A 19,436-nucleotide genomic window follows, 5' to 3' on the forward strand; every position below is an offset into this window, starting at 1 on the left:
GGGCCTCCCGGAACCCCATTCTCAGTTCCTTCCCGACTGGAGAAATTCTGAAGTCGGCTGAAAAGCTGAGCCCCTGGACCAGCTCCAGGAAGCACCAGAACCCAGAGCTGAGGGCCTGTTTCCCACGACTCACAAGGGTCATGCTCTCAGCTGCCTCTACGTTGGACTTCCCTCGGCCGGACTCCGGGTCAGCCTCACCAGGTGGGATGCGCGATCCACGCCTCCCCGGTCACCAGAGCGGTCTGGCTCTGCGACCTGCCGGGAAATTCGGTCCCGTGGGAAACCTCCACCTTGGCTGTGAATAGCTGGGGTTATGTTCATTTGGGGGAATTAATCAGCTTCGGAAAGCACAAAATAAAGTGAATTCAGTGTTAATAAAAAGGCGCCTGAGTGACAAGCCTGGAACAGACTGACCAGGACGACTGTGACCCCGTGCGGCTCAGCCCTGTCTACCCTCTGCGGGCTGTGCAATCAGAGTGCCGGCCACTCGCCCGCCCAGGAGGAAACTCGGGCTGGTCCAGGAACACCCAGTAGCTGCTCTAGTGTTTCACTGTGGTTTGTGTTACACACACACACACACAAAAGAAAACCACCAGAATAAAAACACTACCTTCATAACCAGATCAGAAGCGGAGAACCCAATTTCCAGGGGGAGCCAGGTGTGCGCTTCTCTGTGAAGCGAGCCACAGGGCCGCGTTTACGGCAACAGATGCAAAGTCTTCGGGTCCCTGTAATAAGAACCTCACAGTGACGTGCCAAGGTCATTGCTGGATTTGAGGAGGACGAGGGAGTCACCACAGGTCAGGATGGGATACAACAGCAGTTCCCTCCTCTTCTCATCTACTCCACACCCTAATTGCTCGCTTCCGGGGAGGGCCCTGCTGCCTACGAGTACTGTGTTTTGGGGCAGGAATCTCATGGTCTATTTCTGAGTTCCACCCCATTTCCTACCCCTTGCTATACTCAGATGCCAATTCCCAGGAACATCCATCCTGCCAGGATGTCTGAGAACTCACTCGGGCCCGGCAACATCGCGCTCCTTCCTGCTGTGACCTGGGGTGGGAGCCTCGCGTAGGAAGTTCCCACGTTGAGCAGCGCTCCACTCTCCTAGGGGCTCACAACCACCGTCAGGGTCAGCAGAACCCCTGCAGGTGTGCGGTCCACACCGAGGAGCTGCTCTGGGTAAGAAGCATCCCATGTTATCCAGCAAGAGGCAGGCACTGGGGGTGCTTCGGGCAGGTAGCAACCTGTTGTGCTTTAAAGTAGTTTTCACCTGAAGAGATGCCAACATGGTGTGGAAACCAAAACCACCTATTTCGATATGCCATCTTGAGCACGAGTGGACACCCAGCCTCGAAGTTCTAGCGGGTTCTGGAGGGCAAGGCCTGGCAGGAGAGCAAGGGCCCACACGAGCAGCCGGGCCTTGCGTGACCTGAAGTCCTCCTCCAGCAGAAGGTAGGAACCAGACACCGACAGCAGGACCGAGGAGGCGGAGTGGCCCTTCCACGTCCCACGGGCTCCACTCCACCCACAGCAAGTCTCGCCACTTCCCTGAACTCAGCGCGTACCATGTGCCACCTGCCGTTAAGGGCCGTTAACACAGCAAGTGCCGGCCTCTGAGCCGCCTTAACCAAGCAGCTCCTTCCTCTGGGGACTCGCCACCACCCTCTTCAAGGCCCAGGAGGTGCTTCACAAATGCAGTCAGTAAAAGCAGCCCCTGCTCGGGGGGGCTGAGCTCTCAGCCCTCCCAGCTGCAGGCCCAGCACCAACCTTGGCACCAGGGCCTGCGCCCGGAACGCCGAGTCCACGAAATGCAGAATCCCACACACAAGGCCCACCTCTGCCTAGGGCTGCCAGAAGGACTTTAAAAGGGCTTGTCTTCTTCTTCAAACACAGCTCCCTAAATCTCCAGGCATCACTGAAGAATGGGGTTGCTGAGCGCATCTGATGTACCTTACGGAGAAGGTGGCGTCAAAAGGCCCGGAAGGACAACCCGACACACAGTCGAAAGCTTAGTGGGAACTTGCTGCTCTTCACTTAAACCACAACAGAAAACCCAGCGTCACTTTCTTCCTGAGGCAGGTCGCAGGTCACAGTGATGGGAGGATTCGGGGGCCATTACGTTGTGGACCACAACTCCAGCAGCCTGGTGGGAGTCCTCCATGGTCCTCTGCTTCATGGTTCCTAAGCCCGGCGGCACAGCAACCACCCAGGAAACCAAGAGGGCATCCGTGTGATGCCTGTACTGCACGGCCTCGGAGTGGCTCAGCCCAGGGCTTTGCCAAGCCCCTCAGGTGACCAGACCGCAGCGCCAGAGCTGAGCATCATGATCTAGTCCAACTTTTACAAATGGGGAGACTGGAACCCAAAGAGCTTGGCCCTCAGCCACGTGGATAATGACGAGTGCACGTTTCTCTGGGGTGGAGGTGCGCTTCTGCCTTCCCCACTGTGGGCAGTTTAGGGGCCCACACGTGGACGCACACAACGCCTACCCGGGCAGCGGCCACTGGACAATACAGATGTGCCTTTTCTACATGAGAATCCTGAGCTCCATGAGCTCTGTCGACTGGGAATCGTTCACACTTTGCGTCAGTGGTTTCTTCGTTTTGTGATGGGGAAAGTCACCCCACGGGGTTGCAGAGAAAGAGTTCCCACCCCTCCCTTCCCTTGGGCTTCCTCCAGCCTCCGGTCTCTGGACATGTCCACGTCCATCACCAGGTCCTCTCCTCGGGCTCCCAGGTCTCAGGGCAGCAGGATCCCTCCCTCACACACACACACGTGTCTTTACATGTATTTGCCGCTGTTCCTTGTCCTGAAGTCGTGTTCCAGAGGCATCCACACAGCAGTGTTGGTGACAGCGCTCCTGTGTCCCATGTGGAAGTAAAAACTGTGATTGACAAGTAATGAACCTTCAAGGAACATTAGGGTTTGAGTTATCCAACTGCTCTGAATTTTGGGGACTGAAAAATTAATGTTGGCTTCAAATGCTGAGTTGATATTTTCTATTAAGCAAAGGAAAACTAAGGATTTATCTTAATAAACATCCAGAAACTGAAGGTGGTCAGATCATCAAACCAGCCCCTCCTGCCAATGCTAAAATGCTGTGCAATGTGTAAGCGGTGAGCAATTCACCCCGACTGCTCTCATCCTAATGGTGCCTTTACTCACAATAGCAAGTTAGTGTCTGTTCCCAGGATGCCCAAGTTAGTCAGTCATAACTAGTAATCTTGTTTCAAGATTATTTCCTGATCTTGGAGTTAAAATAAACTGACTCATTTTTATCAAAGAAGTAAAAATATTGCAAGAATAAGGAGTCTAGAGATCTCTATAAATTACAAAGCTGCAATGCAATATCTCTGAAACAATTTCTCTACAAACTGAAGGGTTAAAAAAATATTTCAGTAAAAAACGTACATGTGTTCTTACGTGTCCTTATGTGAGGAAAATATCTTAGTTTGAGGAAGTTTATTGTTACACTTTTGTAATAATTTAGATGAGGCACAACTATCTCCTGCTTCTCTAACATCTCAATTTAAAAAAAGACAAGAATCGAGGGTAACAGTGAAATTAAAATAAAATAGAAAAGCCTAAGGTTTTGGAGAGAAAAGTGACTATAATCTTTGTGTAGAAAGGCTGTAAATGGTTTCAGGTGACCTTGCAAAGAGGCATCTTCTTCTCGGATGCCAACGAATCACGGAATTGAGGGCTGGGAGCCGTGAAGAGAGGGGAGCCCGGCCACAGCGGGGAGAGCGGGTCCGTTCTTGGCGGAGCAGGGCCCACCCCCCTCGGGCTGTCCCCGCTGCTTCCCAGTCCGCTCGGCTTCCCTGTCTATACCAACTCGCTTCCGCCTCTGAAAGCAAACCAGCAACCGCGTCAGAAGGTTTAAAGGACAAACGGCGCTTGCCGACCGTGCCGACTCCAACTCTCCAGCAAGCCTCAGGCACCTCCACCGGCTACGCCGACCGCGAGGGCCGCCGCCGCCTCCTCCGCCAGGGCCACGGGGAGTGTTTCCAGGCTGGTGAGGAAGCGCGTGGGTCCCAACACACGTGTGAGACCTGGAGCCCGGCGGGCGAGGAGCGCTCGCGCCCCGGGACAGGGTCCTCTGAGCAGTGACAGCGGGGTCTCGGGCCGCCCTGACGCAGCCCATTGAGAATGTTCTTTTTCCTTTAAACCTCGGTCATCGGCCCCGATCCCGCGGCACATCCTTTCAGTTCATGAAGAGCCAGAGGAAGCAGTACAAAACCAGCAGCTTTTCTCCAGCCAAAAAAAAGAGCCGAACCCCCAGCAAACACCCACCGGAAGCTCTGAGCGCCCAGAGAGACGGGATTTCATGTTGTCTCCTCATTAAAACCCTGTGATAACAAGGCTGACTCAGAAGCAGTTTTTTTCCTCCCTTTCCTTCTGGGTCAGCATCCGCCACAAGATCCCTGTTTATCTGCTGGGTGAAGGCGAGCGAGTCACTCACCAGGGACACAGGACTGGGAACAGTGTGGCCTGGGGATGGGGCCCAGGGACGGTTACTAAACCACAGGAACATTCTGGTGCCACTGACAGAGGAAGCTTTTTTCTCTTTTAAATGCTAGGCAGAGTCCTCAACATGCCAGGCACTCTTGAGTAGAGTAATACACAGCAGGGACCAGTTTGGAATGCAATGTATTTTTAAACACAGTGAAAGACACCTGGACAGAGTAACCGGTCAAGTTAACTGAGTGCAAGATTGACCAGCTCGCGTCAACATTCACAGCCTCTGCAGTTTCACTCAGAGGAGATCACGTCCGACAGTTTTCCTGCGACGTGTGTATGTTAGTAGAAGCGAGAGACCTTGATGAGATCCTCGATTCTCGGCCGGCCACCGGAAGGCAGCGTGGAGCCGGGCGGTGTTAACGAAGGCTCTGCTGGCAATGCCGCCAGCTCTTGAAAGCCCCTGAGCGGATAGGAGCTCTCTGCTTCCTCCAAAAAAGAAAAGGCTCCCTGCAGCGGACTGCAGGTGTCTCTCGGAGACAACTCATCTGCAAGGCCAGTTGGTTTAAGTCTTTGCCGAGGGGCGGGCGAGGGGTGGGCGAGGGGCGGGGAGGGTGGGCACAGAGGCAGCAGGCACTGCCCTGTGCAGAGGGGAGGGGGCCATTCACGGCAGCGTCCGTGTGCACACCTTCCACCCCGTGTCCTCTCGTGTCGTGGGGTGATCTGACAGGGCGGGAAGAAAGCGCAGGTTGTGGGCACATTAAGTCAAGTCCACACCGCCAGCTCTCACTCCCACCCTCTCATCTAACAGCCGGGACCAACTGGCACAAGAGACTTAAAAGGCAACGCGCTCCCCTGGGGAGGTGGCGGGGACAGCCCGAGATTCACCTCCTTTCACCTCCTACAAACCTCCACCAGGTAATGCTCCTCACGAAGCACTCACGAGTTAGAGACAAAAGCCATCTGCAAAGACGTCGGGTTTTGTGTTTCTGTCATTAAAGACAGAGCATGCGTGCACACACACACGCAGTCCTCAATTACATTGTGTCAGAGAAGGAATAGTTTCTGTAAAAAGAAAGAAAGCTGTGTTATTAGGCATTACACATTAATACCAAAGTGATCGCTGGGGTTTTCAGTAGTTTCACTAGTCCCCAGGATTCAGTAGCTAACATCAAAGTGTCACATCCTTTGGCCTAGAGCGCAGCGGCGTGGCGGGCCTCACAGCATCCCTGAGCCAGGTGTTGAGGGCACAGATTCGGGAAACCCGCTCCGGGACACCGGGGAGATCTGGCCTGTGGCCAGCCAGGCTGCTCAAGGACCACAAGAGTGAGGGGCATCCTCTTTCACTGCAACATAATATTCTTTCAGGTTCTCTTGCAGGATGGTGTCCTTCACAGCGTGAAACACAAAGCAGATGTTCTCCGTGTCTATGGCAGTGGTGAGGTGGATGGCTGCGATTCCGTCTCTTCTGGTTGAAATACTGGACCAGGTAGCACTGGACATCCTCCAGCCTGTGGGGGTCGCCCTTGAAGTCTGAGAAGTGCTTCTTCTTCTTTCTTTTTTTTAATATAAATTTATTTATTTATTTTTGGCTGCATTGCGTCTTCGGTTGCTGTGCGCGGGCTTTCGCTAGTTGCGGCGAGCGGGCGCTACTCTTTGTTGCGGTGCACGGGCTTCATCATCCAGGTGGCGTCTCTTGTTGCAGAGCACAGGCTTTAGGCGCGGGGGCTTCAGTAGTTGTGGCATGCGGGCTCAGCAGTTGTGGATCCCGGGCTCTAGAGCGCAGGCTCACGTTGCGGCACTCAGGCTTAGTTGCTCTGCCGCATGTGGGATCTTCCCGGACCAGGGCTCAAACCCGTGTCCCCTGCATTGGCAGACGGATTCTTAACCACTGCACCACCAGGGAAGCCCTGGGAAGTGCTTCTTGATGCCGATGGTCTTCACTTTCTCCACCAGGAGGTCCATCTTGTTGAGAGGCAGGACGATGGAGACGTCGAAGAAGAGCTTGTTGTTAACGATGGTCTCAAAGATGTTCATGGGCTCCACCAGGCGGTTGGTGCGCCTGTCCTCCGTGAGGACCGGTCGTACTCACTGGATGAGACCATGAACAGGATCAAGGTGATCCCATCAAAGCACTGGAACCACTTCTGGCGCTGAGACCTCTGGCCACCCACATCCACCATCTTGAAAGGGACTTTTTCTATGACGAAGCAATGCTCCACTTTGCCCTTGGTGGCTTTCCTCGCCAGCAGGATGTCCTGCTTGCTAGGGAAAGTAATTCAGCTGGCCAATCCGATCCAAGTTATCCAGGAAGTACTTCACTGATTCACCCAGCTGAAACTCCCTCCGGCTGAAAGCCTCCCTGATGCCAGAATCCCTGCAGAGCGCGGTCAGAGCAGGTACATAACAGCTGAAAGGTGGCCAACTCCACGGGCAGCCCCGCTTTGTTCTCAAAGGCCATAAGGTACATCCCCTGCTTCTCATTTTCAGAATACTGCCAAGGAACACCAAGCCTGTCTCATGCATCAACCAGAAGCCTTGAGCCCTTGAGGATGTTGTTGAAGATGGCGTCGCGGAACTCCAGAAGCGCACTCTGGTCGAACTCGCGGCCGTGGACGATGCGCATCCGCTTGAGGAAGGTGGACTTGCCGCTCTCGCGGGGCCCAGCAGCAGGATCCTGACGACGCGCCGCACGGCGCGCAGCTCGCGGTCCAGCCCCGCGTAGATGTCCCGGTTGCGCCTGCGCTGCCGCGCCTCGCGCTCCGCATCGCCGGCGGCGTCGGCCTCGGGCGGCAGCAGGCCACGACTGAGGGTCCGCACCGCACCGGACACGGCTGCTGAGGCCATAGACCCCGCGGCGGGCGAGGCGGCAGCCGGCCGCTCCCTCAGGCCACGTCCACTGCCACTGTCCCGAGGTCCCTCTGTCTGGCTCTTAAATACAGTGGTTCTGTCCCCTGGCAAACCATCAGTCTAGCTACTTTTTTTTTTTTTGGCTGCGTTGGGTCTTCGTTGCTGTGCGCGGGCTTTCTCTAGTTGCGGCGAGCGGGAGCTACTCTTCCTTGCGTTGCGTGGGCTTCTCATTGCGGTAGCTTCTCTTGTTGCGGAGCACGGGCTCTAGGCGCGTGGGCTTCAGTAGTTGTGGCACGCGGGCTCAGTAGTTGTGGCTCACGGGCTTAGTTGCTCTGCAGCATGTGGGATCTTCCTGGATCAGGGATTGAACCCATGTCCCCTGCACTGGCAGGCGATTCTTAACCACTGCGCCCCCAGGCAAGTCGCAATCTAGCTTTTTACTGTACGGTCACTTCTCGGTATCCGTGGGGGATGGGTTCCAGCACCCCCTGTGGATACCAAAATCCATGGACGCTCAAGTCCCTCATATAAAATGGCATAGTATTTGCATATAACCTACACAATCCTGCCATATAGTTTAAATCATCTCTAGATTACTTATAATACCTATACAGTGTAAGTGCTATGTGAATAGTCGCTGGTGCACAGCAAATTCAAGTTTTGCTTTTTAGAACTTCCTGGAATTTTTTTTTTTTTTTTCCATCTGTGGTTTGGTTGAATCCATGAACACAGAACCCGAGGCTAGGGAGGGCCACTTTTTTATCTTTAAAAGTGAGTTCTGGGGGAGGGATGGACTTCGAGTTTGGGGTTAGTAGATGCAAATTATGACATATAGAATCAATGGACAACCAGGTCCTACTGTGTAATACAGGGAACTATATTCAATGTCCTGGGATAAACCATAATGGAAAAGAATATGAAAAAGAATGTATATATATGTATAACTGAGTCACTTTGCTGTACAGCAGAAATTAACACAACATTGTAAATCAACTATACTTCAATAAGAATTAATTAATTAATCAAAGCGACTTCTGTCTATGGCCTGCAATTAAAATTTTTCCTTAAAGCAGGTATACAGAGTTTCCCTTTAAAAGACATTTATCTGAGAAAAAGTGAGTCAAATTTTTAAAAAGGCTAAGAAAATAATAGTATAGAAAATAATTTTTTTTTTTTTTTTTTTTTTTTTGGTGGTACGTGGGCCTCTCACTGTTGTGGCCTCTCCCGTTGCGGAGCACAGGCTCCGGACGCGCAGGCTCGGCGGCCATGGCTCACAAGCCCAGCCGCTCCGCGGCATGTGGGATCTTCCCGGACCGGGGCACGAACCCGTGTCCCCTGCATCGGCAGGCGGACTCTCAACCACTGCGCCACCAGGGAAGCCCAGAAAATAATTTTTAAAAGGCTAAGAAAATAATAATAACAGGAGGACACAGAAGTGAGGAAAGTGATGCTCAGTTTTGCAAATGCTGCTCAAGATGGAAGAGTTCTCTGTCCTCCAAGTGAAAACCCAAAACAGGGCGCAGAGGAGGGGGACCCGAGAATCAGCAAACAGCTCTTACCATATAAACCACAGCAGCAGGGTTGTCCATCTAAAATGGGGTGTGAAGAGGTCCCTCATTTTGCCTCGGTCTTCCTGTTTCAAGACAAAGAACACCATTTGCTCTCCTCCCCTGTGGATGTGCGGGCACAGGTTGGTAGCCTGAGACCAGCGGACACCCGAGGCTGGGAGGGAGGTTTCTGGTGGGCAGGACACTCAGGTCCCGAGAACCCGGGACTCAGATCCACGGTACTCAGCGCCCCCCAGCCCAGGGAGGCCTTCAGCCAGGACTCACTGATGTCCAGAGGTGGAGACAGTCCACACCCCACCCCAGCCTGGAATCCTGGAGCTGGGAAGCAGGCCCCTCAGGCTCGGCCCCTCTGAGGCCTCTTGGGCGATCCCATGGACCAGGGAGCAAACACCCAGTCCAAGATGCCTCCCGCCATTTCACACCCTCCCCACCCAAAGCCAGCTCTAGGTCAAGGTAACAGAAATTAATGTGCTGAAAATCAATTCACCAAGAGCCAACTTGCCAAAAGACCAATTAGCTAAATGACTCACTTGCCAATTTTATATAATTTACTAATTTATCAGATCTCTGCTTTACAATGTTCTATTTTAAAACATATATTCTGGTGGGGGGAGGGATAAATCGGGAGATTGGGATTGACACATACACACTACTATATATAAAACAGATAACTAATAAGGACCTACTATATAGCACAGGGAACTCTACTCAATACTCCGTAATGGCCTATATGGGAAAAGAATCTAAAAAAGAGTGTATATATGTATATGTATAACTGAGTCAGTTTGCTGTACACCTGAAACTAACACAACGTTGTAAATCCATTATACTCCAATAAAAAAATTTTTTAAAGCATCAACAAGAAAAATAATTTAAAAAATATATTCATAGAATCTATATTCTACAGATTATCTTCTTAGATTTATTTAATGAACATATTATTCTTAGCAGTTTGAGAAGTGCTCACTTATTTAAACATGCTAAAAGCTTTTTAAAAAAAGATTATGGGTTATAGGTGGTTTAATCTACCCATGAATATTGTCTTTGTGAATAAAAATATTTTGTAATATATTCTGGAATAAAAAGACGATACTCATTAATATGCTTATTGAATATATTTGCGCATGTTTGTATTTATTGACTATATTTTAGAATAGATTCATTCACTAATATACGTAAGAATGAATTCATTAATATAGTTATTGAGGAATATATTATATGCATTAATATAAACACAGGAAAAATATATTCTTATGTGTTAATATATGTATTAGTATATACATAGGAAAAATCTCTCCCTATTTACTAAATATATTCAAAAAGAATAATCCTTAAAACACGTTTTTGGTAAACTGATACACTGGCAAGAAAAATTGGCTTTTGGAGAATTGGTCTGCTTTCTGGAAAATCCTTCTCTTCTCTTTTTAGTGATGGGGGATTCACCACCTTCTTGGAGCCTTCCTGGACCTGAGAGAACTCTCTCTCTGGGCCTGGCTGCTCCTGGCTGCATCAGCTACGCACCTGCCCCAGTGACCTCCATAAAAAAAACCAAAAAAACAAAAACAGGCCCCGCTGCCGGGCACCCTGGAACACAGAGAGGCCCCTGCGGCAGCAGCTCCTTTCCAAAGAGAAGCCCACAACTGGAGCATCCAGCCTTGCCGCTGTCACTTTGCAACACACATTTGAAATCACTGTATGCTTTCTCCACCCAGAGCATCTTCCCACAGGAGGGACGGGGGAGAATGCAGTCCCTCCCCAAAGGCAACTAAATGAGCCTCCTGCACCCCAGACTCTCTGGGATGCCCCCTACCCCAACCCTGTGCTTCCCAAAGCAAATTTGGGGTATGTCTCCTGGTTTCTATGTTGTCAGACCCTGCCTAGCACTTCCTCTCAATCTGGTGAAATTCCATTCAGTTCTTTTTGCCTAATATAGAAACAGTCAGAAAAATGATATTATTTTTAAAAAATAGGGCTTCCCCAGTGGCGCAGTGGTTAAGAATCCTCCTGCCAAGGCAGGAGACATGGGTTCAAGCCCTGGTCTGGGAAGATCCCACATGCCGCGGAGCAACTAAGCCTGTGCGCCACAGCTACTGAGCCCGTGTGCCACAACTACGGAAGCCTGCAGGCCTAGAGCCTGTGCTCCGCAGCAAGAGAAGCCACCGCAATGAGAAGCCCGCGCATCACAACGAAGAGTAGCCTCCGCTCACCACAACTAGAGAAAGCCCGCTGCAGCAACAAAGACCCAATGCAGCCAAAAATAAATAAATAAATGTATAAATAATAATAATAATTTCCTCGTAGGGTCTGTTGTTTGCTTAAGGGTATTTGTGATGTTTCTCTAAGCCACAGGCTTGATTCTTGAGGGCAGGGACTGCAGCCCTTCATCTGGCTCCCTTCTCCCCAGTTGCACCTGCAGTAAGTGCTCATCAGTTTGTAGTGTGGTGGATTCCCTGATGGTGTTGCCTGTGGAGTGATGCACCACCCATTAAGGATGTCTACACAGGGGCGGTTTGGTGTCTTGGATCTAAGTCTATCGTGGCACTTTCTAATGTGATTTTACTGTCAAGCCTTTGCCAATCATTCACATTTGCTAATCAGACTTCATGGGTGCTGAAAGATGAAACTGAAGCAGTAGTTACGGGACCCATTATGGGACATTCTATTACATTTATCTAATCACTTCTCCAGGTGGTGCTTTTAGGACTTGGCAGTGAAAGTACACAGGCTGAAGTTGCCAAATTCCCTTTGCAGATCCTGCCCACTGCACCCCTCACCCACTCACATATACATGCTCCCGGCACGTGCAGCAACATGCACAGTCAGTCCGCCAGGCACTGACCTGTCTGGAGATGATGAGTTTCCCCAGAGGCATGGGGGCTCCGTTTTCTGTGGCTATCCTCTTTAAGGTGGCGATGGCCTTTTCCTGGTTTCCGGACAGCACATCATACCTTGCGCTCTCTGGCAGCCACTATGAGGACAGGAGACCGAGACGTGGCCAGTTAGGGCAGAACAGAATGCTCGGTCACAGCCATACACTCTCATGTGTGTGTGGAGTCCTTAAGGCCGGAGGCTCTGGGGCCAGAAGCCTGGCTTCAAATCCTGGCACTGCCATTGATTATAATGGCTCTGTGACCTTGAGCAATAACTTGACCTCTCTGTGCCTCCATTTCCTCATCCATAAAATGGGGATAATAATAGATCCTCCCTCTTAGGGTTGTTGAGAGGATTAAATGGGATAATCCAAACAAAGTGCTTAGCACAGTGCCCGGAATGGGTTAATATATCTGTTCCTGTTGCCGTTGCTATTACTGTAATTTGGTGCTGCTGAGTTGCAGGTGACAGCTGAACTAAATTAAGACTGCCACCAAAAAAGAAAAACAGTCCGCCACTCTCACCATCATCATCATTATCCCTATCTCTCAAGAAACTACACCTCACCTGTGTTTAGCATCGTCTTGCAAACTCAGTCTAAGAGACAGAAAGAAATCACAAAGACCTTTAGGCCTACTAAAGTCCCAACCCCAAGTGACTAGATAGAGATCTCTCCATAAAACAAAGCAACAGCAATCTGTGAAATGAGAGAGTGTGAGACTTGGAGTCAGAAGATTTGGTTCAAATGAGTTCTGTTGTTTATTTGCTGTGTGTCTTCTGACAAGTCAATCAACCTTTCTGGGCCTCAGTTTCCTCATCAGTAAAATGAGAATATAGCAGAGATTGCTAGCATCCAGTAAAATTCATGCTTCCCTTTCCATAGCATAGAGTTGTCCTTGGATATGGCTGCCCAGCCAGAAACTACATTTCCCAGCACCTCTTGCATCTAGGCATGGCCATGTGACATGCTTTCACCAATGGCACGAGAGCAGAATATTCCCGGCCAAGTTATTTAAGTATACATCTCTATTTGCCCTTCTTCAGTCTACATGTAGAAGATTCCAAAGCCCCAGACAGTGGCAGAGCTACAAGCTGGAAGGAACCCTGGGCCCAGAATCACACCTGTCAAATGGAAGCACCCATTCTGGACTGTTCTGTGAATGAGACATAAACTCCTATTGTGTTAAGTTACTGAATGTGTCGGCTTTATTTGTTACAGCAGCTGGTATCATCCTAACTAATATAGGGGTTCATCATAGTCCTACCTCCTGTGGTTATTGGGAGGAATAACTATGATAACGCATATAAAGAGCCTGGCATAGGGCCTGCTACACTGTTACGCTAATAATTATTAACACCTATTGTCATTACCAGTAATTATTATGTTATTTATCATAGATGAGACCTCCCTCCCTACAGGCTTATTTTGGGGCCCACTGGCTGTAAAGCATTTCATGGATGTGGTCTTCACATGAAATGATAAACGTGTGGTCTGATCTTGCCGTGTGTGCGGGGTAGTTTATGCAGAGATGAGACGGCGGGATCATGTGAGCCCTTGGACCCAGCCATGCCTGAAGCCAGATATTTAATATTCTCTCATATGTCTCTTTCACTCAAGCCAGTTTGAACTGGGTTTTGTCACTTGCAACTTAAGAATCGCAACTATTCCAAATACACTCACCTTAAGTGTAGCTCTTGTAGTGCAGGGAGAGGGAGCAAGGTATCCCCCATCCCCTTGATATCTCCCTCAAGAATATCCCAGCAGTGTCTGCCTGGAGGAAACCCAACACCCCATACTGGGCCCACCCCAGGCCCTGTACCTTTGTCTCATTTCCTGATTCAAAGAAATAATCTTAAAAGTGGCTTTGGTACCCTCCTCCACACCCTCCCCACCAAAATATAATGAACGGCAGGAGACCAAGTAACAAAGGCTGAGATGTCTTAAAGGATACCTACAAAACACAGAACAGCAAAGAGGAGGAGTGGGACAGCCGAGAGGATGAGCAGCCAACGCCAGCCCAGGCTGGGCATCACAAACACAGCCAGGACAACCTCGAACACTGTCCCGATGGCCCAGAACACCTGGCATGGGAGAATGGGGGTCAGTAATGGGGCAGCATTGGTCAACACAGTGAGCAATTTCAGGATCATTGTAGACAACGTTATCCATGTTGGTAAGGGGGTCCTTGGGGGTCAGGAAAGTCAGAATGGCCATCACTTCTCCTGTGGTTCATATGGTTGGGCCAGGGCCTCCATGTTGCCTATCTCCTGAGGGTACCATCCACACTGTATGATATTTGCATGGTGCCCACTGGAGTGTGCAATGTGGCAGCTCTGGTTAAGGAGATCAATATGATCAATATTGTGTGAGGCCAGTAGAGCAGTGGACACATTGGTTTTTGTCTACTCACAACCATCTCCCTTGCCCAACAGTGCCCCGGTATCCTTTATCAGAATGGTCTCTCCCCTGTGGGGCTGAATATCTTCTGTCTGTTTCTCTGAATCACATTCCATCCTTTTCCACCTTGCCCTTTGTATGGACTGCATCCACAGTCCCCCTGTCCTCTGGCTTCACATTGGGTGCAGCCAATGGGGAGCCACACAGAAGATGGGGAGGAAAGAGGGATTCGGGTACTTATTCCTCTGGCTCCTTCTCTGCAGGGTGGTCATGCGCTGGCTGCATCCCTTAGTTGAAGGTCACAGCTCCTTTCCAAGAACCTTTGCCATACAACTCTCTCTTTCTCTCTCTCTCTCTGTCTCTCTCTGGGCTGCTAATTACTCTCTCCCTTTGCCCCTTCAGGGACCTTATAAATAGTCCCTTTATGAAACCCTCTTCAGCCAAAGCAATATTGAGGGAAAAAAATGGAGCTGGAGGAATCAGACTCCCTGACTTCAGACTATACTACAAAGCTACAGTCATCAAGACAATATGGTACTGGCACAAAAACAGAAATATAGATCAACGGAACAGTATAGAAAAACCTGAGATAAAGCCACGCACCTATGGTTAACTAATCTCTGACAAAGGAGGCAAGGATATACAATGGAGAAAAGACAGTCTCTTCAGTAAGTGGTGCTGGGAAAACTGGACAGCTACATGTAAAAGAATGAAATTAGAACACTCCCTAACACGATACACACAAATAAACTCAAAATGGATTAAACACCTAAATGTAAGATTGGACACTATAAAACTCTTAGAGGAAAACATAGGAAGAGCACTCTTTGACATAAATCACAGCAAGATCTTTTTTGACCCACCTCCTAGAATAATGGAAATAAAAACAAAAATAAACAAATGGGACCTCATGAAACTTAAAAGCTTTTGCTTTTAAGCAAAAGCAAACTATAAACCGCAAAGGAAACTATAAACAAGACGAAAAGACAACCCTCAGAATGGGAGAAAATATTTGCAAACAAATCAACGGACAAAGGATTAATCTCCAAAATATATTTGCAAACAAATCAACGGACAAAGGATTAATCTCCAAAATATATAAACAGCTCATGCAGCTCAATATTAAAAAAACAAACAACCCAATCAGAAAATGGGCAGAAGACCTAAATAGACATTTCTCCAAAGAAGACATACAGATGGCCAAGAGGCACATGAAAAGCTGCTCAACATCACTAATTATTAGAGAAATGCAAATCCAAAGTACAATGAGGTATCACCTCACACTGGTTAGAATGGGCATCATCAGAAAAGGTACAAACAACAAATGCTGGAGAGGGTGTGGAGAAAAGGGAACTCTCTTGATTGTTGGTGGGAATGTAAATTGATACAGCCACTATGGAGGACAGTATGGAGGTTCCTTAAAAAACTAAACATAGAATTACCATATGACCCAGCAATCCCACTACTGGGCATATACCCAGAAAAAACCATAATTCAAAAAGACACATGCACCCCAATGTTCATTGCAGCACTATTTACAATAGCCAGGTCATGGAAGCAACCAAAATGCCCATTGACAGACGAATGGATAAAGAAGATGTGTCACATATATACAATGGAATATTACTCAGCCATAAAAAGGAATAAAGTTGGGTCATTTGTAGAGACGTGGATGGACCTAGAGACTGTCATACAGAGCGAAGTAAGTCAGAAAGAGAAAAACAAATATCATATATTAACGCATACATGTGAAATCTAGAAAAATGCTACAGATGAACCACTTTGCAAGGCAGAAATAGAGACACAGATATAGAGAACAAACGTACGGACACCAAGCGGGGATATCGGAGGTGGTGGTGGGGGGATGAATTGGGAGATTGGGATTGACATATATACACTAATATGTATAAAATAGATAACTAATAAGAACCTGCTGTATAAAAAATTAAATTAAATTAAAAAAAAAAAGAAAAACCCTCTTCAAATTATCCTAATGTGAGTATGTTGTTTCCTACTGCAACTTTCAGTCTACAACCATTGTCCATTCCAAAACATCGTCCTTCATCTTCTCCATCTGGGAGCCCCCAAGAGCCTTCCTAAATCCCCTTTCGCTTAAAGTAACCACAGTCCATTTCAATTGCTGACAACCAGAGGGACAGTCAAAATGGCTAACAATTTATAAACTGACCAATCAGAGTGTACACCATACAGTATTGGCCAATCAGAATGAACCCTGGTCACACACCTCCCCCAACCCTCACCAGACTTCAGTTGCTGCATCATGGGGAGCTCTAGGGAGTCCTTAGAAAGGACAGCGTGTCAGGCAGTGAGGGCCAGTCAGGGTTCAGGATCATCTGGCAGATGCATTTCAATATTAAACTGGTTCATCCACACCAGTGTGGACCAGCTGACTACCACCCTGATCGGTCAGGGGTAGACACAGTCAGGATGGTTAAGTTGGGCTGTGGGTCAGTGTGAACAATACTGTCATGTAATCATGGTGATTAGGGATAGTCGTGACTGTGGACCTAAGTGTCCACCAGGGACAAATAATACTGCCACTGCATGGAGGAGGGCTGTTGGGCAGCTATGTATTTGCCCTGAGATCTTCCAGATCATGGTTGGAAAATGGGTCACAGGACCCTGGCAGAGGGAGGGCTTGAGAGGGACTGGATGGTCCAAGAGAGTTTTAAGGCAGCCTACTGGCCACAGACGTGGCCATGAATAGCGATCTCACACAAGACACGAGTCAATCTGGTGAGGGGGGCAGGAGTTTGGTCCACTCAAGCTACAATGTTCAGCACCAACTTTCAGATAAAAGTCATTTCTAGTTCAGGAAGGACATACTACCTGCCTGCTACCATTTTTTTTCAGGGGTCGTAGATTGAATTTCTTGTCAATGGAAGAATTTATCCATATTGCAAAACAACCATGTTGAAATCAACATACATGATCCATTTAAATCCTTGCATAATGGATCTGTTATATTTTTCTTAAACTCCCTTTCCTTGTCCTATGGCTCAAGAAACCTGAGAATCTCCTGCTCAGAGACCGAGTAATATCCAGAATCCCAGACCATCCTCCTTACCTCAATCAGCAAAATACACTTAGCTCTGGCTTTCATGGGAAGGAACTCAGCATACAGCGTCACCCTGGGAATGCAAAAGACAGAAAGGGCGTTAAGGTCGGGACTGAGTGGGAAGATTGCTATGGTCTTCTGAATTTCTCGGCCAACTTTCCTCCAAGGGTGGTCTGTGGACCACTTACATCAGGATTTCTGGGGATGATGGCTAAATAGGCAGGGTCCAGACCAGACCTTCAGAAACAGACTCTCAGGGGTGGGGTCCTGGCATCAGCATTTTTAACCAACTTCCCCCCGCCACCCCATATGATTCTCAAATTTAATACCTACTATCATTGAGCATTCCCCAAAACCCAGTAAATGTAGGTGAAAAAAGAGTGGTGGGATGATGGGCAGCTTCAATCTAGAACCGTTCCTTAGATTTTCCCTATCACTCAAGTCCTGAATAGTCTTGGAGTAGGGGCCTTTCATACGGCAGGATGCCCCTCATCCCGGGTCCATCTGATGTCTCCCTGTGACTAGACTCAGCCCATGTCTTCTTGGCAAGAACCTCACAGAAATGATGCTGAACTCTTCCCAGTGCCTCACACTGGGGACATGACGTCAAGCAGTCCCATCATTGGTGATATTAACTTTCATCACCAGGTCAAGTTTTCTGATAGATATTTCCATCCTAAAGTTATCAATTTTCCATTTGTGATTAAGAAGTACTTTATGGGGGAACATTCAGAGATTATGTCAAAATCCTCCTCCCCAAAGAACCTCTACTCACCAGCTTTAGCATTCCATCTTTTGACTATTTCTGCCTGAATCAACCACCACTATGATGACAAACTGTATTTATTATTTCCATAACTCCTTCTACATTTATTGGTTGACATTCCACTGTAAGGAAGAGCTTTCTTTTCTCCTGTCTCATTTATCTATCCATCCATATATCTATCTACCTACCCACCTATCCATTCATTTCATCAGTATGGACTTGAGGATTCCTGTTTTATTCAATGGGTTGTAATCCATTACTGTCTTTATTATTTTGATGCTCAGACTGTCCTAGATCTGGTCAGCGGAAGCCCTTTCAAGATGATTCCTATGTCTTTTTGACACGTCTCCATCATTCCTTGAGCTCTTTCTTACTTTCTTGTACAAAAAGATGTCCAGGCTCATCGAGTACTTTCTTTGCCCCAACCATGGGGTCAGACATTTTTCTAAGAAGTCCTGGTTCCTTTTGGCAGAAGATGGTGTTTAGAAACCAAGATCTGAGTGTTCAGTGTGCTCATTGCTATGGGGGTTCCCATTGCTTCTAGGCCCTCCCAGTGGACACAGCTAAGAGATCTATCATCCATCTATCTATCTATCTATCTATCTATCATCTATTCATCCATCCTTTCTCTGGGCGTCTCTATTTCTCGCTCTCTCTCTCTTCCCACATGCACACCATACATCTATATCTATTTCAATACCTGTGTATATGTATTTTTAAAAACAATGAGTTCATACTGATACTTTCAGTACCAGTCCAACACTTCAGGATTCTTTCTAACCTTTAAATTTCCAATTTCTTCTTCTTCTTCCATGCAATTTTCTTTTCCAACATTGAGAATTCCGTGTCTCATTATCCTCAAAATATTTCCCATCTACTCCATCAATTCACTTGTTTACTCAATGTAACCAATGTCGCAACCATATTGGCTGCCTCCTCCATCTACCTCCACATCCTCCTCCCCTCCCTTTCACTTGCTCAGCTAATGGGCATGCTGGGAAGAAAAGGAAACTTCTAAACTACTCCCCATGCTCCCTTCCATTGTGCTAGGAAGATAAGCCCTTCTCTTTCCCCTCATCTCCCACCTAAGCCAGACAACCGAGCTACTAGATGACCTCGTCTTACTTACTCTCCTGGCTCCTCATAAGGGAGGAGGGGTAGAGGGAGGCTTATTTCCATTAACCCTTTTGAGGCAGATGGTGTATCTCGATCTCCTGGGATCCCTTCACGAGATCATGGGGCCCATCTATCTGATGCTGCTTCTAACAGCTCATACCTGCAACCCTCTCTTAGGACTGCTTTTGAGTAATTGGAGTGGCCTCACCGCAGAGATATCTGGGAGTTATGCCCTTTCTCTCCAGGGCAGGCTGAAGACTAGTGTTGGGTACAAAAGGCTCATTCCCTGCCTCAAGATGGGACAGACCCTATGAGACAATGAATACT

General features: G+C 48.3%; 1 protein-coding gene and 1 pseudogene across 2 annotated transcripts in view; both read right to left on the reverse strand.

Moving 5' to 3' along the window:
- Positions 1-19,436, reverse strand: part of SVOP (SV2 related protein) — a gene marked incomplete at its 3' end in the record, with an annotated part of 82,445 nt that overhangs the window by 16,295 nt on the left and 46,714 nt on the right. Inside the window, exons 7-10 of the mRNA XM_082852946.1 lie at positions 17,237-17,300; positions 13,707-13,832; positions 11,719-11,847; positions 8,871-8,944 (exon numbers count right to left, since the gene is read on the reverse strand). Of these exons, the coding sequence (XP_082709072.1) occupies positions 8,871-8,944; positions 11,719-11,847; positions 13,707-13,832; positions 17,237-17,300 (393 nt within the window). The remainder of the gene's footprint in view (positions 1-8,870; positions 8,945-11,718; positions 11,848-13,706; positions 13,833-17,236; positions 17,301-19,436) is intronic.
- LOC309970614 (guanine nucleotide-binding protein subunit alpha-12-like) lies at positions 5,773-7,308 on the reverse strand (annotated as a pseudogene). Its single transcript has 2 exons — positions 6,354-7,308; positions 5,773-5,994 (listed from the first exon to the last, which is right to left on the reverse strand). The product of its transcript is annotated as a guanine nucleotide-binding protein subunit alpha-12-like (transcript).

This window comes from Leucopleurus acutus, assembly GCF_964270905.1.
Source record: "Leucopleurus acutus genome assembly, chromosome: 13".
In the NCBI taxonomy this organism is placed as follows: Eukaryota; Metazoa; Chordata; class Mammalia; order Artiodactyla; family Delphinidae; genus Leucopleurus; species Leucopleurus acutus.